A 27205-nucleotide genomic window follows, 5' to 3' on the forward strand; every position below is an offset into this window, starting at 1 on the left:
ATGACTTACAAGTACTAACATATCATTTATATGTAAGCCAGTGGGCAGATACACCAGTTATGGAAGGTAAAATAAAGGCCAAACCACAGTTCAATGCAACACCTTTTCCTCAGGGCCAGCTTTATTACTGCAAAAAAGTTTTGGAACAAACAAAGCAATGCAGAACACTTGGCCCCAACCACTAAGACTGCTTCCAACTTTCAGCAAGCTGGGATGGGAGAACACACACCCTTCCCCACTGCATAGGCTTTCCTGTGTACCTCCTAGGGCTCCTGCCAAGTCTTCATGAAAGGACTTCCCTCAGGGTTTTAATCAACCCTCATCTTCTCTAGACTGAATAAGAGCACTCTAAGTCAGTAGATCCCTCTTCATCATGTGTCCTGCCTGGAGACGACAGCTTTCATCAACCCCACAGCTAAAGGGGTCTAAGTCCATAACAGACATCCTGGCACTACCTGCTCAACAGGCCAGATATGTTACAGTATATAATCATCATGCTATATCAAAAAAGTCACTTTTATAACACTGATGAAAAACGGTACTCATGCAGCCCTGACAGGGAAAAATGCTGAGGGGAAAATCTTCTCTAACTGCTCATGAGTAAGGCTGCAAATCTTTCATGGAGGTCATGGAAAGTCACGGATTCCATGACTTTCTGGGACCTCCGTGACTTCCGCAGCTAACCACAGGACCACCCTGCTGGGGCTGCTCTGGGTCCAGTTGCACCGGCTGCTGCTCCAGTGGCCCCAGACAACGGGTCCCAGGTGCTGGCCCAGAGCAGTGGTTCAGGAGCAACAGTGGCGCCGCAGGCCACTCCCAGCCTGGCGTGGGAGTGGTAGGGCCCCAGGATGCCCCCTCCCAGCACACATGGTGGTGGCGGGGCCCTGGGCTGCCCCCCCACCCGGAGAAGCAGCGGTGGCAGGGCCCCAGGTGGGCCCCCCCCGAAGCAGGTAGAATTTAGTTAGGGATATTTTTACTAAAAGTCACTGACAGGTCACTGGCCGTGACTTTTTGGTTATTGCCCGTGTCCTATCGGTGACATTTACTAACAATACCCGTGACTAAATCGTAGCCTTACGCATGAGGTACAGACACACACACACAACCTACAGTGAAATGGACATGTGCAATCACTCAAAAAAGAAATTCAAGATACACAATTAGAGATTCTGGATACACACAAGATATTAAAGGAATTAGCAAATTAATTGCATGTGGAATGATATATGACTATGTTCTCTGTGGCTTGTTGCAAGGACACTGTCAAAATCAAGGTTCAAGATAATAAATATCAACAAAAATTCACAGGTTTCAGACATCTTAAATTTTGATGACTACAACACATTCAAAAACCAAGATATCTTGAAGATTAATAATTACTTCAACGTGTAAATAGTTTTTTTCTTGTAAAATTAAACTTTTGTGTTTTAAACACTATTACTTACAATAGCCTAATAACACATATATCTTGAAGAAATATTTTTTCAACTTTATTGAAGGGCCAAATCCTGCTAGGTGTTGTGTCCTCTTTTCCTACAAGATTAAAGTCACTGTATTTCACAAAATCTCCATTATAAATGTCTCCTGCTATGCTGAATTTCAATACATCAGTTCCTCTCCCCCAGGAGCTAATTCTTATTTATTTTTATTCTAGAGCCAAATCCTTAGAAAGATTAATAGCAGTGCTCCCGTAGGGTCTGTATTGAGACCTGTGCTGTTCAACATATTCATAAATGATCTGGACAAAGAGGGTAAACAGTGAGGTGGCAAATTTGCAGATGATACAAAATTACTCAAAATAGTTAAGTCCAAAGCTAACTGAAGAGTTACAAAGGGATCTCATTGAACTATGCGACTGGGTGATAAAATGGCAGATAAAATTCAATGTTGATAAATGCAAAGTAATGTACATTGGAATATATAATCCCAACTATACATATAAAATCATGGGGTCTAAATTAGCTGTTACCACTCAAAAAAGAGATCTTGAAGTCATCGTGGATAGTTCTCTGAAAACATCTGCTCAATGTGCAGAAACAATCAAAAAAGCTAACAGAGTGCTAGGAACCATTAGGAAAGAGAGAGAGATGATAAAACAAATTATGATAATGTCACCGTATAAATCCACCATATACCCAAACCTGGAATATTGAGTGCAGTTCTGATAGTCCCATTTCAAAAGAGATATATTAGAATTGAAGAGGTGCAGAGAAAGGCAACAAAAATTATTAAGGGCATGGAACAGCTTTTTGACGAGAAGAGATACAGACCGGGACTGTTCATCTTAAAAAAAAGATGACTAAGGGGGATATGGTAGAGTTCTATACATTCATGAATGGTAATGGAGAAAGGGAATAGGGAAGTGTTATTAACCCCTTCACATAACATAAGAACTAGGAGTCACCAAATGACATTAATAGGCAGAAGGTTTAAAACAAACCAAATGAAGTATTTCTTCACACAGTGCAAAGTCAACCCATGAAATTCATTGCCGGGGATATTGTGAAGGCCAAAACTATAAAAGGGTTAAAAATGAATTAGGTAAATTCATGGAGGATAGGTCCATTAATGCTATTAGCCAAGAAGGCAGAGATGCCACCCCATGCTATGGGTTTCCCTAAACCACCAACTGCCAGAAGGTGGGACTGGAAGACAGGGGAGGGGTCACTTGAAATTATCCTGCTCTTTCACTCCCTCAAGCAACTGGCACTGGCCACTGTCAGAGACAGCATACTTCGCTAGATAGACCACTGGTCTGACTCACTATGGCCGTTGTTATGTTCATGGTAAGGCATAAACCCCCAGAGTAGTCATGTTTTATCCTATAGAACAATAGTTCTATTTGCACACCAACGAATAGGATAACATTCTTTGGAATCCCTTTTCAAGGTCCTAGGACTAGATAAATATGTTGTACCCAGGCTCCTCCATACCTGACTCAGTAGTTGCTTCTCATCCTGCTCACATGCTATTTTGGCTTCAGTCTTGGTTTTCTCTATAATCAATTCTCTCCTCTTCTGAAATTCTAGTTCTTCCTCAGCATTTTCATTCTGCAATGTACACATCTGTTGAGACTTTATGCACACTGCTGGGGATCAGAAACAAATACCCAACTTTTTCTTAACACACTATAACAAGTAGTTTTGTACAAATACTGTGAAGAGCAATCCCACAGTGGTAGTGAACAGTGGAATGATAGGGTAGGAAGAAAAACAAACAAGAGTGCATTTAGCGAAGGGCTGCAGACTGTTCATCTATTTTTATGGCCATTACAATACTTGAAGTATTTGGCTCAATGGGACAATTGCAGGCAGATTTATGAGTGCAGCAACAAGCATAGTCGCCACAGTGAAGGCAAAGGACTACAGAGATTAAAAATAACTAAATCTCTGTACATTAAAAAAGTCCTTATGAGCTATTTAAAAAATTTGTGAAAGCAAAATTAATTTTACAAAATGATATGCGAAATTTTGAAAATAACTGCAGCTACATTTTTCTCTTGCAGACCACTAAACTTTGTTCATTTACTGGTCCAATAGCTAATGTAATTGGTGACCCATTTTCAGTGTCTCTCTTGGATCTTTTGTAATACAGTGACAACGTACCTGATAGATAGGAGCCTCCTCCATCTGCATTTGGCCACTGTATGTGGATATACAAAACACAACACATTAAATTTTGAAGTGTAGAATCTTGAATATGAAATTTAGCAAATCCATTATTTTTCTGAAAAAGGAATATAAACACACTTTACTGTAGACTCCTGTAATTCTAAATCTGTTGCTGGTTCCATGGGATACAGATTCACACCACTGCTCTCTGTAATATCCATGCTTAATCTGTAAGGTTTGAAATAAAAACAATGCACTGGGGTATATTTTTGATGAACGTTCTATTAAGTATTTAATTTTTAAAAATGGGTATATTAAATGATGGTTTTCTTCTAACTTGTGCAACTACTTACAACTCCTCATCTACACACCACTCACTTCAGTACCCAAATGCAAGACTACAATATTAAACCTTGGTCAGTAGGTTATACAAATTCTTATTCAACTGTACATATGCAAATCCAACAGAATACTAGTTCCCATTATTCTTTAGAAGTGGGTTGGAACTGCCAAAAATAGCAAAATATCAACTGGGAAAATAGTGCAACTTGCTCTTTACTGTTCAGACTATAGATATGTAATTAAGCACATCTTAAAATCACAAAGAAAAAGAATAACCTACATATTTTATTTTCTACATTTCTCTTTACTGGTTTTGTATATATGTACAGCATGATTGGCTATCCTGAACAGCAGTATTTGAAATAAATGGCCCATCTGAATATTCACAGACTTGAGTATTGCAAATATATTTGCTTCATAACATATATTCAGAATAAGAAACCTAGTTAAACTGAAATATTAAAACAACAATTCATTACATTTTTAAAGGTCTCTTCTTGGTTTGGTAGGGGAAAGGAGATGTGTACTGTTATGGGTTACAGCACTGAGTAATTAAGTGACAAACAAGACCTTCTCGTTGTTATGTTTAATTAACACATTTTTTAAACTAATTTTTTTTTTTTAAAATAGCAACGCTTGTTCCAACTGAAAGAGAACGCCTCAGGTGAGGTGCAGAAGCAATGCCACTTGGAATGTTGCATTTACTGAATCCAGAACTAATATGAACAAACTTTTCTAACTGGCAAGCTTATTTCTCTTTTACAAAGTAAAAACATCTGCTTTACCTATTTCAAAACTAACAAACATTTCTATAGAGAGAACTGTCCAGCACGAGCTAAAGTAAATTCATCTTCTGAACTAAAAGGGGAAATATTTTCAAAGTGAGCAGGCAATACATTCACTAGAACAACTGAAAAAACTGATCCTTTGTTCATTCACAAAGGGCCTGCTCCTACTCCCACTGGGCAATTGCAAGTATAGACTGGGGATTATATTCTTTTTCTAATGCATCCCTAGAAAAAGTTTAAATTAGGCTATACAAAGCATCAGAAAAACCATTGTGGGGAACAGTTCTGTACAACTAGATGGCTGGATTAATTAGCTTTTCTTCATCTATGTTTTCTATTACATTTACAGTTCCTGTTAACACAGTGGTTCCCAAACTGTGGGGTGCACCACCTTAAAGGGGTGTAGAGGAATGTTTGGGGGGGGGGCGCGTGACAGGGCCAGCCCCCACAGAGCGTGGGGAGGCACCTCGCAGCCCCACTCTGTCCCCTGCCCACCTCTGGTCCCAGCTGCAGCTCCGTTCCCAGCCCAGCTCTCGCCCCAGCTGCAACTCCACTGTACCCCCTGCTCTGGCCCCAGCTCCACTCTGCCCCTGGCTCTGTCCCCAGCCCCAGCTCTGCCCCCAAGCCCCAGCTGCTCCCCCAAGCTTCTCTGTTGAGCCAACTGTGCAGTAATGAAGGGGGGGAGGGGCATGGACAGATTCCATTTCTGGTAAGGGTGGGGAGATAGCGACAGAAAAGTTTGGACACCACTGTGTTAACATCATGGGAATCTAGTGCATACTATCCAGGGAAGATTATATCTAAGCTACTCTTAGTCAAAAGGTCACATAACAATTAATTTTCTTTTTTATTAGCTTGTCAAATTAAGAACATCTGATAACCCATTCCTGAAGAACACCTTGTATGCTAACAAATAACTTCAACAGACAAACATACTTTAATCAGAACATTCAGGTGACTGAATGACAGATGCAGGGATGAATTTAAATGTCAGGCCACAACTTTATTAATTTAACATGGAATAGGGGGGCTATGCACCACCCCCTGCTTTCACATACCAGACATTTAACTGGTTCCATTGTGGTGATACAAAACTCCCACCTTATAACCAATAACTCAGGTTAGACCCTTCTCAAACTGCCCCTAGGACTCTCCTCACTTCGGAATCCTCTCTACTGCTCCCTGAAGACTTCAGGTGGCCCCATCTCCTATAGGCATGAGGTCAACTAGCGAAACCCCATGTCTCATTTATTTCTGGGAGCTGACCCTTTTAGCATTTACCTACTAGTTGCGACAAACTAGCCAACCGTACCTTTCCTAATGTTAAACTTTCAAGTTCTATTGCTTTCAACCTAATTCAGCCTCCATAACACTATGACAAAGATTTAAAAAAAAACAAAAACCCACTCAGTCAATTTGACCCAATGGGAAAAATTCTCCCTCATCCCAAAACAGACAATTAGACAGTCCAGAAGTATGCTGAAAATACAACTCCTATGCTACAACTAAAGGGAAGGGGGGCAGGGCAGCTAACCAGTATAAGAAGCTATTGAAAAGCTTGGAGAAGTTTAAATGGTGGGAGGGGTATGCAAGAGCCAGTCAGCCAGCCCAGTCCCCTCACCCTCAGGCAATGGAAAGGTGAAGGATCCGAAGAGGAGGAGAAGCCAGACCCATCTTGCAAACTGTGCATTCTTGCATCCCCCATGCCCTTCCAGGCATCATGCCATATCCCCTGCTGTCTAGTTAACATCCCACATCGCATTCATGCAGGGCAGAAGGCATTTAGTCATGGGAAAAAAAAGAGCGAGAGAGCATTTTTTGACTTTGATCCTCACAGAATTTCCCATACAATGTATTACTTACAACAGGAGACCCTCTGATATGAGCATACCTGTTGGGATCTTGCAGCAAATCTACTGCTTCTTTTAAATGATCTATCATGGCTATATCAATACTTTGCTTATTTGATGTATTCGTTCTACGGTAGGAAACAAAGACACTAGGGTGAGTATCAAAGGAGTTAGAATTTAAATCAATGGGCAATATTTTCATTTTCAAATTGGCTATTTAAATTGTATTGCAAAACCCTGCATTTGTGCCGATTAATATACAGATGTAGGATTTGGCAATTTTCGTGTGGAAACTAGGAAGTCAGTTTAGAAGCCGATGAACTAAATAGTTATTCCCCCATCTATCATTTCAATCAATTTAAACAGCCTGACTTCCGACGCTGAAATAAATTTAATTACCAACAATTTTTTCCCTTGATTAATAAAGTTTATTGTTCTAGTATGAGGGAGACACTGGCAGGTTTTAAAATAGCATTTTACCCTTCAGTTTTCAATGTTTGTAGTGCTTTTAAAAGCTTTAAAAGCACCTAATTTTTGTTTATTCTTTTGGCAACTACTGATTTTTTTTTCATTTGAACTTTTGGCAAAGCAGAAACAAACACTGCTGCTTTGCTTAGCAAACCCTTCAATTAACAGTTCCCTTTCATTGTAACTTATCTGTTTCATGTATGTTCATCGACTGATAGTTGTCAGCACCAGTCTTGAAACAGTGGTTTTGAATTCACTATTATTACAAGGCCAGGAAAGTGTGTTAAAACATACACACACACACACCCCTAGGTTTCAGCATTTTTCCAATCAAATTATAACATTTTTATCATAGGTCAAACTTTGGCCTTAAAAAGGCTGACACAGCCCTTTTACAAATATTATTAGCAGATGTAATGTCAGTGTCTAGTTGAACAACACCTGCCCTCTCCTTAAATATAATACAGTATTACAGCATTTTAATATAATTTTCACTGTGTTAATCAATGCACTAAAAATACCAAAATGCAGACAAATTCTATTGTTATATAAATGTTATGCTTCCTTGTATACAAAACAAGAAGCTGGTAAGGAAATACTCAAAAGGCAAATTAAATTTAGGTCACCTAAAATTGATAACCAATATTATTTCATTATGTACATAAATGAATACTTACATTCCTTCTGTTTGCCAGTGTGCGTCTTCTTCTATTCGCAATAATTCATCACATTCTGCCTCTCTGCCCTGTGAACAGACATTATAATGAACATTAGGACAGAAATTTGCTATTAAAGTAGACAGATAATAAGTTTCCTCTTCTGACTAAGCACTGACCTAATTCCTTTATCAGTTTAGAGTAGTTAATTGAAGCAATCTAAAATCTGTGCTTCATTGCTATTTCTCCACCCCCAACCAAGAAACTGATTACACCAACTTTCATTAAATTGTCACATTTTATTGAGGGCAAAGCCTAACCTCATTTAAATATAAAAATAAGTCAACCAACTTGAGAATTATGACTGAATGCCCCCATTTTCTCTCATATCCTTCTGATGTATGCAAATAACCCACCAATTAAGCATGAGCCTAATTCTTCTCTCATTTACGCCACACTAAATCAGGAGTAACTCCATTGAAATCAGTGGATTTACACTGGTGTTAAACTCCCATATGTGGGAGAAGAATCAAGACCATTCTGTCACTATTTAAAGATAGATTAATACACAAAGAGCTCTGTTGCTAAGTGGTGCATGATCTGTTTTGTACTGTAGTTGTGATAATGTAAAGATGTGTGCTTGTGGGTGGAGAAAGAGAATAATTTAGGTCACTTCTCATTTCCTTGTTTCGATGGGTTTGTGTCAGACATGTGTACAGTAATCCTGAGTGCTTCATAACAAAGTTTTGCTCCATTCATTTTCTAGGTTTTTTTAATGTGTACTTGGGGATTGGCAATATATGAGGAAGGAAGGAGTGGAACACTGGGGTTGGCGATTGAAGTGCAGTAGGAAAATATTTATTTGTCAGCAGGTACATTTATATGATGAAAGATACACTCTTACAGACAAGTGTAGCTCCTCACGGTGGAGGTTGTGTGTGTGTTTAGTCCTCATCAATCAGGCTTTGTAGGTGCTCATCCAACCCTCCATTAATCAAACAAAATTGCGTTTGTCCACCACCCGTCAAACAGGTTAATTGCCCAAAACCCACCCTATGTCAATCAGGCTAGTTTGTACCCATCTTCCTACCACATGGTCTGGTCAACAAAGCTAGTCTGCACCTGCTCAGCTCCCCTCCAACACGGTTGGTGCACACAGTGCATACACTTTCAGTTATAATGTGAATAATGGCTACAAATCACATTCAATTCATTTTTTAAAAAAGAACCAGATCTTCTCAAGGCCCACATTTCTACTAAGTTTTGTGTGGATAGATAATACTTTAAAGCAATATTGGTTAATGATGAAAGTAGATCTGCCAATGATACATTTTAACCAGATACATTTTAACCAGAGCCCTAATTCAAAGGCTTCCTGTTAGAAAGTATTAAAAGAAACAAAACATAGACCTCATAGAAAATTTACATCATAAAAACTAATTGTGGGAAACTGCACACCAGTCTGTCACCTACTTTTAGGGGAAAAAAACCAAGAATTCGTGCCTCATTCTAACCCCATTTTATAACAGAACTCCAACTGTGGAGTTGCTACCAGGTGCATCCATAATTATGAACTGATGGTTAATATTTGTAAAGGTGCATCCGACACTTATATTTCCATTTGGCACTTTATACATTTGCTTTCATTTTCATCTCCAACATGCAGAAACATTGAATTAATTCAGGGGCCAGTAAGGACGGAAGCTGTCTGAAAGGATGTGCACTTGTACTGGCAGGGAATGAACAACAGACAAAAGGACTATTTTCAAGGCCATGCGTTTGGCACATCCATCTCAGGAACCCTGCACCAATAAAATGCAGTCTGATTCTGCCAGATGTATCACTGAATTGTGTGCACTGGCTTCTCTAACATTTCTCATCACAAAATATGACTTTATTCCCAAAGTCAGTGCCCAATACCACAAATAAAGCCATTCTTTTCATCTGTTATTTTTCATTAAGTGATTAATGAAGCATTTGATCTCTCCAATAGAAAATGCAGGTATTTTCTACAATGAAAAATAACTATGCTCCCCACCATATATTTCAGAAATCTGCATTAACCATTATTTATGTTAATTTATTTTAAAAGATGACCATCTGAAGCTTTGGGTATACGTACACAAATTAAAGAATAAAGCACACAAATTAGGACAAATCTCAAATATAAAATCCTCCCAAACCCACTAAAACTAAGGCCTTGTTTCTATTGCAAGTTGAACCATTTGAACAAGTTATGTTTTAAATCAATTTAGGTAAACTGGTTCAAACTCTCGTGTGGATATGATTCCATAATTTATACCAGCCTTAAAGTCTCCCACCTTCCCAAAATACATCTTGGGAAACAATATATAAGATCTGCAGTGTGAACTAAAGAGCCCAACAAATTCGAACTCTTGCAGATCGATAAGGAAAATGCCTTGCCTCAACCCCTCCCCCCCATAAAACCTGTGGACTGTTAGCTCAAGCACTTTTGCTAATCTCACCTGTCATTAGCATCAAGAGGGTATCAAAATCCACATCTGAGGCAACATTTTTCCCATTCTGAAATTCTTTAACAGCACCTCTCCATCACTGAATTAAGCTCTGCAACACACTCTACAATGAGGTGCCGAAAATGCTAGATTATAGCCAGGCTGAGGGCATTGTTGAGGGAATAGCCAATAGTTCTATAGCACACCTTAGAGGGGAGAAAGTTAATGCACAACAGGCATTTAATGGCAGCTTCTGATATAAGATCCAGTTTGAGGGAGGAGAGAGTAGAGTGAAGTCTTCCATTTCCTTCTACCTCACCATGTTGATTCTCAAGAGAAAAAACTGTCTCTATGCCTCTATGCCTATGTGTCCATATGTCAGGCAGGGATAACATTAATTACCTACCTCACAAAAGAGATGTGAAAATTAAGTATGTGATGTTTGTAAAGTGCTTTGGAGATGTAAAGCGTTATATTAGTGTATATTAGAGCTGGGCGGGTGAAAAAAAGTCAGGATTTTTAAATGAAAAATGCAAACCAAAACAAAATAGAAATTTTAGTTTCATTGACCCTTTCTTTTAATCCCTGCCCTTTTTCCAAGAGATGATACATTACATCCCATATAGCCAACATCCATAAAAAACTCTCCCTAATAATATCAGAGAATATCCCAGCAATAAACACTTGCCACATTTAGTGATACTGTAGGATGTGTTTATATATCCAGTAAGCAATAACATAACAAGCAACATGGATGTATTGGATAACTGCACATTTCAGATAGCTTTAGTCACCCTAGAAATGTAGGTATTTGATACAAGTAATTATATTTGAAATTGGTTGTTTTACAAAAACATTTTTAAATTAAGCAGTTTACATTTTCTTTTGCAGAGGCCACTGAGGGCTGAGAGCATTTGGGGATTTTTTTTACACTGTTCTTAATGTATATGCCCTCTATGGCTGCTACTGCAAAACTACCAGGGAGGCCCTGCCGTTGGTAGAATGACACCTGCAAGAGCGGTGCTGCTAGAGGAAATAGTGGGAAGGACTGCAAAAAGGCAAGTTCTTTTGCACACCTAGAAGTTCTTTTCCCTTCACTTCTAAGAGGTCAGGAAACCACATCCATTCTCTCCACTGTGGCTATCTAGCACTTTTCTCTCATAAAGGAATTTGATGGCAAGTACACAGGACCTCTTTGGATCATTTCCTAGATCTCTCGGTGAAAAGGTACAAATTGGTCAAGAGGCTATCCAGATGAGATGATCAATGGTCTCTTCTGGCCTTTCAATCTAGACAAGACCTGCCTGCCCAACCACAACATTACTGTAAAATGCAACTTCTTGTGACCATAGTGGAATACACTCGTCCTTAAAATTTGGCAAAACTGGCCAGCAAACAAATTCTCATATAAAAATAAACATTGTTCAAACCTTGGCATAAAAAGTTTCATAGAAATCCTACTATTATGGGATAAATGATGAAATCGGTCCAAAAATCGTGTTATGTTACATTACATAATGAACCAGCTGAAATTCATGAATTACAAAGTGGCTGTATTCATGAATGATTTATGGATTGTTTATAAGGATTTTACTGCAACTTTCTCAGAGAGATATTATTCAGGAATGCCAAAGATCCAATTCCACAATAAAATAGAGAGCAGAGGATAATGAAAATGAAGAACACGCAATTCAGAAAACTACAGAGAGGTACAATGGAGCAACCTAAGAGAAGTCTCAGACCAATTCTGAAAACAGTCAGAAGTGTAAGCTACAGTATTCCCTTGGCAGATGCTATTTACACAGCTGGATACAACATAGCTAACAGCCAAAGTGTTCACTAACCCTTGCAGCAATACAAGAGTGATATTTTCACAAAGATTAACCAACTAACCATGAAGGCAGTGAAAGGGGCAAAGCAGGAACAATGGCTGACAGTGTGCATTCTCACACCTACTGTAAAGCCACCTTAGTTTTCACTAGTAATGATGTAGATTACTACAGTATATAAGAGAAATATAGATGAATACAATTCCAAAGTTTCTGTTGGGGAAACAGCCCATGGCTTTCTACATAATTCATTAAATTTATCCATAGCTCTAACTCCTCCATGACCACACACACCTTCCTGCTATCTGTGCTACAAACAGACTCCTATGAGAAAGGTAGTCACTGAACCTTATTCACTATATTTTTCAGGAGAAGTACATCCTTACGCAGCTTACCGAACAGCAGATGATATCCTTTGTCTTTGGAGATCTTGACGTTTCTGCTAAGATCTTTACAAACTAAATGCACATTTATAACCCATCATCTTTTGGCATCACTGTAGCCTATGAATGCATGAAAACACTGTCTAATTAAAAATATAAATGGAAATTATTTACCTGTAATTGGAGGTTCTTTGAGATGTGTGGTTCCTACCTGTATTTCGCGCGTGCACTCCATGTGCCTGAGACTGGAGAATTTGAAATGTCGTCTGTTGGTCCATGCCTGTGCCCTGGGTTTCTGGCGCTCAGTACCAATGGTATAAGTGAAGGTGTGGACCGACTGCCTCTCCAGTTCCTTCTCTACCGTGAACCCAGACATGATCCAAAGTGGAGGGGAAGGAGGGCAGGGAGTGGAACACAGATAGGGAGCACACATCTCACAAACCTCCATTTACCAGTAACTAACCTCCATTTCTTCTTCAAGGACTGGTCCCTATGTGTATTCCACGGGCGGGTGACTGTGGAAAGAGGAGGCGGTGAGAAGATGCTGGTAGTCTAGAGATCTGTAATACCACTTTCCCAACAACTCATCTGAAAAGGAGGCTTGGCTAAAGCATAATCCTTCAAAGAGGTGTGCACAGAACTCCAGGTAGCCACCCTAAAACTGCCCAGGGAGTTGTGCTAACTGATTGCAAAGAAGATGCAGCTAGAGGTCCACTTAGACAGCCTATGAGCTGATCACACTTGTCCCCATGATCGCTCTGCCACAGGGAGAAAGAAGAGAGTTTTCCTAATAGGTTTAGTTCTTTGCAGATAAAAAGCTAAAGATAATCTGACGTTGAGGGAATGAAGTCTCCCCTCTTCACTGGAAGCATGAGTTTTTGGAAGAATACCAGCAAGTGAATTGATTAATTTATGTGAAAGTCAGAGACTACCTTCGGGGTGAATTTTGGATGGAAGTGAAGGGAAACTTTTTCCTTATGGAATGTGGAATATGGTGGGTCGGTCATGAGTGCTGCCAGTTCACTCATCCTCCTGACTGAAGTGACTGTGATGAAGGTGGTGACCTTCATTGACAGGTTGGACACTGAACATGTAGCCAATGATTCAAAGGGTAGTCTGGTAAGTACTGAGAGAAAAAGATTGAGGTCTCATTGCGGTGCTGGCTTTACTACTGGTAGGAAGATCCTAGTGAGACCCTTCAGAAATCTGGCAGTTATCGGGTAAGTAAATACAGAATAGTCCTCTACCCAAATGTGGAGGGCACTGATTGCTGCTAGGTGTACCCACAGCAAGCTAAAAGAAAGCTCCGATATCTGAGAGTGAGGAGATAGCTCCAGAGACAGCAGATATCCAGGCTATTTTCTAGACTAGCTAGTTTTGTTGCATCCAGGTACAGAAACACCTTCATTTAGCTAAACAGCATTGTCTCATGGAGTCTTCTCTGTCGTGGTTACAAACAGTTTGAACACCCTTTAAATGTGTACATGCCAAGACTCCAAGTCTGATGCCCATCCAAATACCAGGCTACGAGGTGAAGAGGGTTTGGGTTGGGATGTCTGATTCTACCATTCTCCTGAGTTAGCAGATCTGGGAGGGGGCGGATGCTGAGAGGAGAACGGGCTGACATTTGCAGGAGGTCCAGAAACCAAAACTGCCTGGGCCAGTTGGGTGCAATGAGAATGACGCACGTTTTGTCACGGCACATTTTCCGCAGAACCTGCGGGACCAGTGGAATGAGAGAAAAGGCATACTTCAGGTGGTCTGTCCAGGATAGTAGATGTTCTTGTTCATTTGGGAGGTGAACAAGTCCCAAGATGGCATTCCCTACTCAGGTGATGATTTCGTTTAGGACCGAATAATGAAGTTCTCACCTGTGTTCTCTCTAAAGTGTGTGCCTGCGCAGCCACACAGCAGACCATCAAGGGCCGGGCATCAACCACAAACACAGGTGAATGTGGAGGATGTGTAGGGTGGGTGGGGACAGTGTGGTGAGGTGGGGGACGGTGATGGGCTTTGAGGGAGCTTGGGGCATGCACAGCTATGGGGGTGGGGGGGAAACATATGCCTCTCCCCCAGCCCCAGCTCCGGGGCTGCAGCAGGGAGAGACGCCTCTCCTGTGGCCCCGGCCTCAACCCCAGGGCTGCGGCGGGGATGGGAGAGATGCTTACCCCCGGTCCCAGCTCCGGGGCTGCGGCAGGGACAGGAGAGACGCCTCTCTACTCGAAGATGTAGCCAAAGTGGATGACATCTAGAACACACTTGTATGTTGTTATAGCCCTCCAGTTGTGGAGGAAGTATGCCACCAAAGCTTCAGGGAGTAGTTAGGGATGGCATCGATGATGGTTCTCAGTTCTCAAGCATCCCTTCAAAAGTAACCTTTAGTTGGTAGAATGGGTTGGGTGGATGATGTCAAAGTGGATGGGGTTCGAAACCTTTGTCTTTGCACCTTCTGGCACTTGCATGGTGGGTCATATGGGATCGGTTGGTAGAAAGGCTGTGGAGCGAGCCTTGGCTTGTATACCTGTTAATGTTGTTTCCTCTTCAGGGCCAGAGTATATATGCACAGGGAGTTGCGGGTAGTCTTGGAACCTTTTAGTAAGTGTAAAGACTCATCTGTCTTCTTGTTAAAGAGGTAAGATTCATCAAAGGCCAGATCCTCGGTAGTATTCAGAACCTCAGTGGGGAGCCCCAAAGATGGAAGCCACAGAAGTCACTGTGTCTTGAAGTGAGGTCTTTGCTACCAGTTTACCCTCATCGAGAATGGCTTAGAATTGGAGTTTGTCTTTAAATTACAGAAATTTGGAGTAGTTTGTAAAATTACACTTAGCAAATCTAAACTGGAGGCTGGTAGATGAGAATATCTTCCTCCCTAGAAGGTTGAGGTATTCAGTATCCTTGTCTGCATGGGTAGTCTTAGCTTGTTGCTGCTTGGACATTTCTGTGGCTGCTTGAACTACTAAGGAGTTGGGGATTAGGATGGGTGAACAAAAATTCTGTCTCTTTCACAGCTACAAAATATCTCAGCCATTTTAGGGATAGGGCTGCAAGATGTGCTTGTGTGCCATCCCACCCTGGCTGGTTCCATGACCACCTTGTTTACTGCAGGATGTCCAGGAGCTTATGCTGTGTATCATGGGTCTCCTTAAGTGGGATATAAAGTTCGGTTGCCACCCTTTGCAAAAGTTATTGGCATTGCCTGTGGTCATCAGGCAGGGATGGTGAGGATGGCATGATAGCTTATGCTTGTCAATATGGTTGGTATCAGTGAATCTTGCTCAACATCTTTCTCTTCCATGTGCTCTGGCAGAGCTGGTTGCTGTTGTCTAGGGGAAGAGGGTCAAGTCAGACTCGTGCATGGATCCAGGGTATCATGCTAAGGGATCCCATGGGCCCCCAAGGGTCCCAAATGCTGCTTGAGGGGGACTCCAATGTTTTGGGTACTCCAGGGACTGCTGGTAATGTACAGAGGGGTCCTTCCAGCCTGAATCCCACTGGGGCCTCATGGTTTTCTCCATGAGGTACAGTTTAAGCTCTCCTCCCTCTCAGGTTCACGAAGGAAAGGAGTGGCAGATGCTGAACTTGGTGGAGATGTGAGCCTCCCTCAGGCAGCGAAGGCAGCATTGATGGTCATCGCTGACCAAAAGGAAATGGAGGCAGGATACTAAGTTCTTAAACCCCAGAACTTTGGGCATAGTCCTCTTTATACTAACTGTGAAAAGCTACTAGAAAAGTACCAAAAACAGTAAAACACTAAGAATTAACAACACATTTACAGATAAAAAGACGAAGATGCTTCAGACACAGAGGATTCTACTCAGACCATGTGGCGGTAAGAAGGAACTAGAGAGGCAGTCAGTCCACGCCTCCCCTTATAATCTCGGTACCGAACATGAGGAATGCAAGGGTGCAGGCATGGACCAACAGGCACTACTAGTAAATTCTCCAGTCTCAGGCACATTAAGTAAATGTGTACCACATATGCAATATGCACAGGGACCAGAACTTGAAGAAAAATGTAAACTTTTACTGATGAACACATCTGCTAGTTAAAAACAACAAAACAAAGAAAACAAAGGACAGATTTCAAGGGTTAGGGTGAGGGTTAGGTTAGAATAAGTGTTGTGGGTAACCTGACCTTACAGCTTTAAAATTACAGTTATGATTAATCTGCCTATGTTTGCCCTCTATGGCTCTGCACTGATGAGGATGAATATCAATTGCACTTCTCTTATTAAGAGCAAGGTGCCAACAGTTTATCACTTCTGCTTGCTAGGAAGGTAGTCATGAGATTTTTTTCTTTTAAAATTGATCAAAAACTTGCCTTGATGTAGCTCATAAATTCAGTCGTGAGGGGATGTGATCCTTCAGCAAACTGGTTTCCTGCTTCTCTTGACTTATTGTGAATCATAAGAGAAGGTCCCTGACGAAATTCTACTAATGAGAAATGAGACCAAAAGACCCAAAAAGATATAAAAATTATTTCTGATTCAGCTTTTTCAACTTTGCATTTAAATCAGAGTCACCTAAGGAACCTTTTAAATTTAGTAGGGCACAGCAACACAGCCTAAAATGAAATCCAAAAGGTACAAGAATGATAAAAACAGGGAGGACGACTTTGGCCTACACTGGACCACTACTAATAAAGTGTAGACGTTTTACTTTTAATGCAAATTTATTTTATGTTGTGACACCAGATTCTGATTTCTCACAAGTAAAATTCAGGAACAATTCTACTCACGTCAGTGGAGTTACTTTTAAATTACACTAGTGAGAGAGATAAGAATATGACTCATGGAAAGCACTCAATCAATTGTAAATGCAACAAATGTCACTAACAATACAAAAATTAAGTTACACAGACTAGAGTATAATTTTAGGTCAGTCTAGGAAGCAGATACCTGATCTATTTCTTGTACTCCCACTTCCCAGGTGGGTGCTCTAACCATCAGGCTACAGAGTCACTCTCTCTCACTGGCCCAATGATTAAGTATACATAGTAGAACGGCTTCAACAGGAGAGACTAAGGAAGCCCCACATCAGAATATGCCATAGCTCAGTGGTTAGAGCACTCTCCTGAGAGGTGTGGGAGACCCGTTTAATTCCTTTTCCCCCACCTCTGCCTGAGGAGGGAACTGAACTGAACCTGGCTGTCCCACATCCCAGATGAGTGCTCTAACCACTAGGCTAAAAGTTTAAAGGTGCACCACTACCACTACCTTCCATGTCCTCCTCCTCCTTGGTGGCCAGATTTTGAATGGTACCCGATCCAGTAGACAGCCTCGGAGCACGCCTACAGGATCAGGATATGCATGCGAGTTAGGTAGACAAATGCCTACCTTACTCTGGTTCATGGATCACTCTGGGGCTTAGGCAGGAGATAGGCATTCAGGCACCTAGAGTGAGATAGCAGGCATCTAAGTCTGGGGTTTAAGTGCCTCAGTGCCTTTGTAGTTTCAGGCCTAAGCGATTATTCTCAGAAGTACAAAACTAAACGTGCTTCATAAATTTTCTAGGAAAAGTAGTGGTAAACTGAAGGAGTAGGTTTTAAGCATGTTGTTAGTAGAAACTTGGGTTGGGAAGTTTTTTGTGAATTGCACTCATACAGGATTACATATAGAATAGCAGGGAAAATTCTTGTTATTAACAACTTTCTCTTCTTTACGTTCAGACCTTGGATTAGATTGATGTGGTGACCCGTATCTTCCTTTATAATCTGATCTTCTTCCATTATGTTTGACATTGGTACATTAAGGCTGACAGTATCTTCATCAGAGGGCTGAGAAGAAACAAGAAAAACATTAATTTAAAAATTAAACCAAGACTGAAATGTCAATTGACGTTAATTATTTTATTAGCATTCAAATATGTAAAAGATTAAATAGTAGCTTATAGGAGGAAGGCTATGTGTCCTATACTTTTGACCCGTGAATTCTACATTTACAATTCAGTGCTTTTAGTACATATAAACATATACATTGAGGAATCTGACAAACCTTTGCCATGAGTGATAAAGCTGAACAGTGAAATAACTTAGTATTGCACAACTGCTTCTATTTGTCACTTATTTATAAACATACAATTACAAAAAACATTTATTTATTTAGATTTAAAACAAAAAAGGTCCTTGTACAAAAAGCTCCACGCAGCCTAATAATTAGTGTTATAATCACATAATGATGACCATCCAGCGTTTAAACATAATCATATATAGGAAATAAATAAATTCAGACAGTCATTAAATCAGAGCAGCAGTAATGTCCCTTTCCACTTTTGCAGAGGCATTCCTCAACACTTCCACAAATTCTGTCATGCAGATGGCTTTTGCAGCAGATTCAGAAAGATTATTTTGGACCAAAGATTCAGGTCCTATTAATTTAGCAACTATCAGCTGAAAATAGTGCAGCCCAGTGGCATCTTCTATTGGCATGATTACAAATTCTAATATTTAAGATTTGGGCAGGGTTTTTTGATCAGTGGAGTTATGCAAACAGTTTAGAAAGTGTTGAAAGGTAAATGCAGCCTCGCTCATTTGCAATCGTTCCTTCCACAGGCTATTCAGGGTGGTTGGTTTTTTTAAACTATGTAACTGATTTTCCCAGGTGTTTCCTGACAGTATAGGGCCAAATAGGAACTATCCAAAGCAACTTTGTAATTATATAAAGTCATCATAGCTCTATCACAAGTGAAATATTGTATCTTATTTCCTTCATTTGTACTTATATTTTTATTCAGTTAGCAATGGAAGCCGTTGACAGACTTACAAGGATCAAAGTCGCAAAAGAGAAGAGTCTAATTTTCATCTTAAAAATCTAAGGCTATTGTAGCATTAATTTCAAACAACTTTAGTGCCTGATGCAGCCATTTTGAAAGCTTCTGCCTTCCTATGAGAAAGACAAGGTGGGTAAGGTAATATCTTTTATTGGACCAAATACTGTTGGTGAGAGAGAAGCTTTCAAGCCACACAGGGCTCTTCTTCAAGTCTGGGAAAGGTACTGTGGCTTGAAAGCTTGTCTCTCTCACCAACAGAAAGAAGTTGGTCCAATAACAGATATTACCTCACCCACCTTGTCTCTTTAATATCCTGGGACAACTACACGTCACAAGAAAAAACTTACTTCATAGTAACTGGAAGTTTCGTGAGATATGTGACCCCTATCTGTATTGCACTGTGTATATGTATGTGCTCCATGCATCAGGAGCTGGAGAATTTTGAAAGCAGCATCTTTAGGACTGCACATGCGCCCTGGCTCACCTTGTGCTTCCAACCAAGGAGATAAAGGGCGGAGCGGACCGACTGCCTCTCCAGTTCTTTCTCTACTGAGAATAAAGAGATCCAAAGCAGGGGGAAAGGAGGGAGGGTAGAGTAGTACAATCTGGGACCACACATCTTGAAGAACCTCCAGTTATTATAAGGTAGGTAGCTTTCTCTTCTTCGAGTGCAGGGCCATTGACCAGCAGTACCCAAATAACAGGAGGGTGTGAGGTTGTAGATGGAAGCGCTGAACAAAAGCCTACCATTCTAAAAGATGCATCAGCGGAGGAGTCCCGCTACCAAGGCACAGTGTCCCACAACCATGTGCCTGGAGCTCCATGTAGCTGCCTTGCAGACATCAACCAGAGACACCTCTTGAAATGGTGCCACAGACGTTGCTTGAACTCTTGGGGAATGAGCTCTTACCCCATAAGAAAAGAGAACACTAGATAACTGATAGCATAGCAAAATACAGACTGAGATCCACTTTGAGATGATATAGCCTGACCCCTGACCCTTTCCACTATGGCAAGAAATAGTCTGGGAGACTTTGATTGGTTTTATTCTGTGCAAGTAAAAGGCTAAAGTTCACCAAACATCGAGGACATGGATACTCCTTTCTTCTGCGGTTGAAGGTGGGTTTGGGAAGAACAGAGCTAAGTGAACTGACTGGTTCAGATGAAACTCTGAAAATACTTTGGAGTGAATTTAGGGTGTAAACAATTAAAAATTTGTCCGTATGGAATACAGCATAAGGAGATCCACCATCAGTGCTCCAAGCTCACCAATCCTTCTGGCTGAGGTGACAGCTATGAGGTATGTGACTTTCAAGGATAGGAGAGACATGGAGCTAGAAGCTAATGATTCAAAGGGAGGCTTAGTTAATATGTAGAGAACAAGATTCAAGTTCAATTGAGGAGCGGGCCTTTTTATAGGCAGAAAGATTCTGATTAGGCCTTTCCAGAATCTGCTAGTCAATGGGTGCATGAAGACAGAGTAGCCCTGTGAAGGTGGATGGTATGCACGGATTGTTGCCAAATGAACCGTAAGGAGCTGATTCATAGATACTAAGATCAGAAGGGACCATTATGATCATCTAGTCTGATCTCCTGCACAACGCAGGCCACAGAATTTCACCCACCCACTCAGATAAACCTGATGTCTTTAAGGAAAAGAATAAAGTCCAGAATGAGAAGAATAGCAGCTGCTTTCAGGGGGACACCTCTGATGCCCACAGACAGAAAAATGCTTCCATTTAACTAGGTAACATTTTCTAGTGGAATCCTTCCTAATATTAGAAAAGATGTTCTGTATAGCTTTAAAACATGATAGCTTTAAGGATGATGTCCATCCAAAAACCAAATCCTGAGATGAAGCAGATGGGGGTTGGGACATTTGATCTTGCCATTCTCCTGGGTCAGGAGATCAGGAAATGTTGGAATAACGTTTGGTGCCTGAGATGGCATGTGTAGAAGGTTTGTGAATCAAAACTTTCTGGGCCAGTTGAGGGCAATGAGGATAACTCATGTCCTGTCCTGCTGAATCCTGTGTAAAGCCCAAGGCAAGAGTAGTAGTGGAGGGAAGGCATAGTTCAAGTGGTCTAACCATGGAAGAAATAGAGCATCACTCCGTGAGACGGTCATGTCCACATAACTGTAGGTGTCCTTCATGTTGAGAGGTATAAATAGCATGTCCTTTTCCAGGGATGAAATTATAGATGCCAATGGAACCATGCAAAGCTTAAGTTTGAAAATGAAGATGGTAGAGGTAGAGAATGGGTCTCCAAGTGCTCTTCTTTTTGGATGCTAGGAAGTATGTCAAGTAAAAACCCCTCCCTTGGTACTAATGAGGAACCTGCTCTATCACTTCTCACTCTAAAGAGGGATTCCACTTCTTGTTTGAGAATCTTCTTGTGAGAGTGGCCCCCAAAAGAGGGCAGGGCAGGGGTTTTGGATGGGGTAGGGACAAACTGTATCATATAGCCAGAATGGATGACATTCCTTACCCATTTGTCCATTGTCATTGAACTCCAGGTGTTGAAAAAGAGGACTAGACAATCTCTAAAGAGTATGTGAGGGTCAGAAGATGCAGGACTTAGTAGTCTGCAGCTCTCAAGCTCCCATCCCAAATAACGTTTTGCGGAGGGCTAGCATTATGCTGAGAAACCTGCTGTGGAAGGTGTGGGGCAAAGCAGGTCTTTTGGACCCTCTGCCTCTTACAGGGTGGCGCATAAGGTCTCCGGTGGTAGAACTGTTGAGCCATCAGTCTAGGCTTGCATGGCTGCTGGTGGAATTCTCTCTTTGGGGCAAGTGTATATATTCCCAGGGAGTGGAGGGTGGCCCTGGAGTCTTTTAGAGTGTGTAAGGACTCCGTCTTCTTATTAAACAATCTGATCAAAGGGTAGATCTTCAACAGTGTTCTGGACTTCCCTGGAAAACCCCAAAGCCTGGAGCCACAACTCCTTGTACATTACAGTGGCAGTAGCCCTTGCATTGGAAGATGCATCAGCCCTATCTGCCACTGATTAGAGAGCGGTTCTGGCAACCAATTTGCCTTCCTCTATGAGAGCCTGCAACTGAGTTCTGTTCTGCTGTGGAAGTCCGTCAGCAAAGTCCCGAACTATTCAAAATTCATGGAATTCGTATTTAGCCATCAATGCTTGGTAGTTGGTTATCCTGAACTGGAGGCTAGAAGAAAAGAACTTCCTTTCCAATAAATTGAGAAGCTTGCCCTCCTTATCAGTTAGGGAGTTTGTTGCTTAGATTTCTCTGTGGCGGCCTGGACCAATGAGAGAACAGAAATTCCACAGGTTTGGCTGGGACATAGTACCATTTTTCTGTCCTGTTAGGGGTTGGGGCATAGGTAGCCAGGGGATGCCAGACTGCTCTAGATGGCTCCAGGATGACTTCATTAACAGGGAGTGCTATTTGTGTGGAGCCAGAGGACTGGAGGATGTCTAGTAGCTTGTGTTGAGGATCCTGAACCTCCTCAAGAGGAATCTGCAAGCTCCCCTGCAATTCTGCGAGGAAGTCCTTGGAATTGCTTATAGTAATGGAGGGTTGGGGTGGAGACATTGGAAACACTGCCTCATCTGGAGACAAAGACGGCAATCTCATCACTTCTAATGGAACTGACAGATTTGGCACATACTCCTCCTCCTCCTCAGTTGGCAGTTCTGGTTGCTCTCTTTAATGGGAGAGAAGGGACAACTCCCTAGCATACTGGACCAATTCTGCGGGATGGTATTGGTCCCATGGCACCCAGTATGGCCAATAAGATAGATCAAATAGGGATCTTAGAGGTCCCCATTGCATGGGATACCAATGGTTCTGAGGCAGATGATGGGATGGTGTTTGGTCCCAAGCTGCTCCAGGCCTTCTGACCAGGAAGGTGTGTTTTGGAGGAGGGAATAATGATTCATCAGGTGGGTCAGTATCTACTGATGAGGAGAGAGCCAATTTTGGGCCTAACAGTGATACTGATGGTGCCACTGGAGGAAAGTCTCAGCCCAAAGATGGAATGGGAGACAGACTCCTCCCAAATGTTGGCTCTCCTGGTGGAGTCAGAACTTCTCTTGAGAGGGAGGGACCTGATGTAGTAGGAGACTCCAGACCTGGAAGAGCAAAGATGTCCTCAGGAGCAACACAGGTCTCAGCTCTTCCTAGAGGGATAGGGGTCCTGCCCATTTAAACTGCTGGAGCCACAGTACAGATAGTCTGTGACCCAGCCATGGAAGACAAAGACTGTACTGTGGGTAGCCAATGCTCTCAGTGATCGGTCTTCATCAGTACTGGCGGAACCCAGGGTTTGTGTTTTGAATGTACCGGAGGCATTGGTGCTGGCAGATCGTGATTCAGTTCCAATGGAGCCCTAAACTTGTGGCCTTTGTCATGCTACTGATATTTAGAATGTACTAAGTTCTTGTGGGCTGAGCTTAGAGACGTGCTTGGTTTAGGTAGGTTTGAATCCAACTTCTTCAAAGTGGATTTGAAGGAAGATTTAGTTTCATGCTTATGAGAATGCTCCCTGTTCTCCTGACAAAACCCTGCTGAAGTCCTTAACAAGGCCTCATGAGAGAAGAAGGCACACTCCTTGCTGAGTCAGGAAGATGGATGAACGGGGGTGGGGAGGGACCTGAGGGGGCTCCCAGCCTAGTTCCGATTGCAGCCTCATGGCCTTTTCCATAAGCTGCTTCCTTGGGCAAAATTCCCACCCTTCTTGGGTATGACTGGGGATCAAACAGCAGATATTGCACCTTGCCATGACACGGACTTCCCCAAGGCAGTACATGCAGCATTGATGGTCATCGCTGATTGAGAAGGATCGCAGGCAAGAAGCACAAATTTTGAACCCCGGAGTCCTGGGCATAGTCCGATATCCAAAATGGGGTACAGAGGAAGAAGTGATCCCCAATCGGGGAGACTAACTAACTAATTATAAAATACTATAAACTATTAGATAAAACTTTTAAATTCTAAAACTTCTAAAAATTATTTACAGATATCTAAATATATGTTAACAGATAAAGAAATACTTCCAAAGCTTTGGACTCTGGAGGGTCTGACCTGAACCATGTGGCGGTGAGAAGGAACCAGAGAGGCAGTCGGTCCACCCACTCTTTATCTCTTGTCAGAGGCATGAGGTGAGCTAGGGTGAATATGTGGATCAGCAGCCACAGCTTTCAAAATTCTCCGGCTCCAGGGGCATGGAGCACATGTGTCCCCACAGTGGAAAACACATAGGGATCAGCACTCAAAGAAGAGCCTACAGTACTGGTACCAATGCCACATCCTTCGGGTAATGGTGCAGAAAAATCAAATGGATCTTCACATGTCATATTTAATCTTGATCTCCCTGTGCAAATCTCAAATACTACTGTTAAAGGAATAAAAATCTGCTGCTGTTCTAATGAATTTTAACTGAGACAGAACTTTTAATGAAAAAAGGTGAATCAAAGTGTTACCCATCATCTCTAAAGATGAATGAGATACTGTAAAGGAGATACCATTGAAAAACAGGATTTATCTCACAGTTGCCATAATCAATATATTTTCTAAAGAAACAATACATGAAAGGAGAAGATGTCTGTGTGTGATATTGGCAATATCCAGGACTACACTTCAGATATAAAGAAATTACCTCTATGATGCTGTTAGGGTCAGACCAGCTAGCCAGAGAATATATGTAATTTGTTCCTTTAGCCCACTATCCCCTCTCCCTCCTTTCTGCCCAACTGCATATCTGACAAGATTCCTAAAATGTACATCAGCGTTAAATGAAAGAAAAACTTCACTTAATTTGAATTAAAAAAATCTCATTTTTATTTAAATTACACAAAAATCTCACACATACTTGAAAAAAGGAACAGTAAATACAGAATGAGCTCTGTGTGTCATTTAATGAATGAACTGAAATATAATTAATCTTAGGGAACTACAAGTCAATTTGTTTTGATATATTTGTAAAGATAGTCTCAGTAAGAAAGATGAGCTTTTTGTACATTGTAAAAGCATTCACATTTTAAAGGCGTGAAAGTGATTATAATCCAATTTAACGTGCTCTCTTTGAAAAGATCACGGATGTATTTGGTTACAAAATGTGGACCTGAAATCACAATTTTGCAAAATTTCCATGTACAATAGAGGTCTCAAAGTATGATGTACAAGAAAATGTGATACCATTCACTTCTCTCATGTTAAGTTCACTATGCATGTTTAGGATTCATGATCCTACTTCCTTTCTATTACTGGAAAGAGAAAATGAATGAATGAATGAATACATGAATATTACATAATTAATCTTTGTGCTATTATATGAAAAAGGGGTTGTTTCACTCCTGCTATTTTCTTAAAACAATTTTTCTAGTGTAGGCCTGCTACATTTTAATTACAGGAGGGACAATCCATTTTCTAAAAATATTTATAGTCACACAGGAAGCTCTGGAATAACAGTGCTTCATTAACAAGCTTAGTCACTTTAAGCAAACATATGAGAAAAGCAATATGGAGAAATATGGCAATAAGGAAATTCAGACTTCTTGAATGGAATATATGCTCCCAGGACTACAGGGAAACTATTAAAACGCTGGCCTGAAATTGCAGCGATTCAGCTTCATTTTTAGGGGGAAACTTGTCAAAATACTTTCCAGTTGATGCCGTTTTTAATGTTCCAACATTTAAAAAACAAACCAATTTATATCCTTTATGACAAGTGCTCATTAGTTTCTATTTGTTTTTGTAATAACAATAAATTCAGTTTTTAGACTTGAATCTTTCTCCTTGCACAACTTCCAAAAAACTTCTCTCCTACCCATTTGAGAGGCAGATGAGCACTGAAAATCAGCATAAACATGTTCAGAGTTGCAAAATATGTATTCCTTTAAAGTGACATGAATTCCTCCCATCAATCAGACCAAAAATTCTATGGCAACTTGGACAAGTTTCTGCAAGTTCATCATTCAATTACTTTAGAGATTTACTCCCCATTCATTGTCATTATTATTTATAGTGGCTAAAAGTGTGCCTCATGTCTTACTGACCCTCACCACCGAATTCTCCACTTGTGGCTGCCAGACTTACAAAAAACCCAACCAAACAGAATTCATATTCAAGCATCAAGTATACAAAGGAGTGTGGGAGGAAAGGGTGGGGACTGGATACGTGGCCTCTTCTGATCATAGAATATCAGGGTTGGAAGGGACCTCAGGAGGTCATCTAGTCCAACCCCCTGCTCAAAGCAGGACCAATCCCCAACTAAATCATCCCAGCCAGGGCTTTGTCAAGCCTGACCTTAAAAACTTCTGAGGAAGGGGATTCCACCACCTCCCTAGGTAACGCGTCCTTCTCACATTTACAACATCTGAGTAACGAAGCAGCTTTGGCCACTGCTGCTCCCTGTGGGAGCCCCTGTCTGGGACCAGGACAAGGGGAGGCCACCCACATGGGCTCACCAACACCTATTTTCCCATGAAAATCCATACTTTACAAGAAGTACAGAAAATGGCAGCATTCTCTTTAAAAAAATTAAATGGAGAAGTAAAAGCTTTCATCATGCCACTCTGTGATGATATGGTTCCGTTGGTTAGTATCAAGAACATGGCAGGTGTTGTACAAAAAAATAAAAAGGCATGTACCAATAAAGTCCTAAAGTCATGACCCACTGGGAGCTGTATTACACAGATAAGCTTCCTCCTTTTCCTTTCCTTCTTCATTTTCCCCCATACCCTATTACTTTCCCTGTCATATTTTCCACACTATCTCCCACCCTTCTTTTTCCTATTCCCTCCCATGTTCTCTTCCATTCATCCATTTTCACTTGCTCTTCTCAACTCCCCCGAAGATTCAATTTACCTATTCTTTTTACTTTTTGCAGTACCCTGTTCTCTCAGCAGCCTCCCACCATTCTGTTCACACTTCTTTCTCTCTTTCTGCTTTTAAATGTACAATATTTTAAAAACTGCACCAAGTCCAAATTAGTACTTTGGGGACTCACCTTAAAAGGCTCTTTTTTCAATCTTGGGCTTCCAAAAAAAAAAAAAAAGAAAAAAAAAAAG

The 27205-nt window shown here is 41.2% G+C and overlaps 1 protein-coding gene across 20 annotated transcripts in view; it reads right to left on the reverse strand.

The window, feature by feature from the left end:
- LRCH1 (leucine rich repeats and calponin homology domain containing 1) overlaps positions 1-27205 on the reverse strand; it is a 228107-nt gene that overhangs the window by 51647 nt on the left and 149255 nt on the right. For 15 of the 20 annotated variants that reach the window (XR_012158930.1, XR_012158918.1, XR_012158934.1 and 12 more), the window contains exons 8-14: positions 18072-18177; positions 16723-16835; positions 7737-7804; positions 6633-6719; positions 3750-3839; positions 3606-3642; positions 2934-3050 (exon numbers count right to left, since the gene is read on the reverse strand). Coding sequence is in view for 13 of the 20 variants with exons in the window: in XM_073344300.1 (XP_073200401.1) it covers positions 2934-3050; positions 3606-3642; positions 3750-3839; positions 6633-6719; positions 7737-7804; positions 16723-16835; positions 18072-18177 (618 nt within the window). In the remaining 7 variants the exon portion in view is untranslated. The remainder of the gene's footprint in view (positions 1-2933; positions 3051-3605; positions 3643-3749; positions 3840-6632; positions 6720-7736; positions 7805-16722; positions 16836-18071; positions 18178-27205) is intronic. The other 5 variants (XR_012158939.1, XR_012158919.1, XM_073344415.1 and 2 more) reach the window with 3 other exon arrangements.

Source organism: Lepidochelys kempii, chromosome 1, assembly GCF_965140265.1.
Source record: "Lepidochelys kempii isolate rLepKem1 chromosome 1, rLepKem1.hap2, whole genome shotgun sequence".
In the NCBI taxonomy this organism is placed as follows: Eukaryota; Metazoa; Chordata; order Testudines; family Cheloniidae; genus Lepidochelys; species Lepidochelys kempii.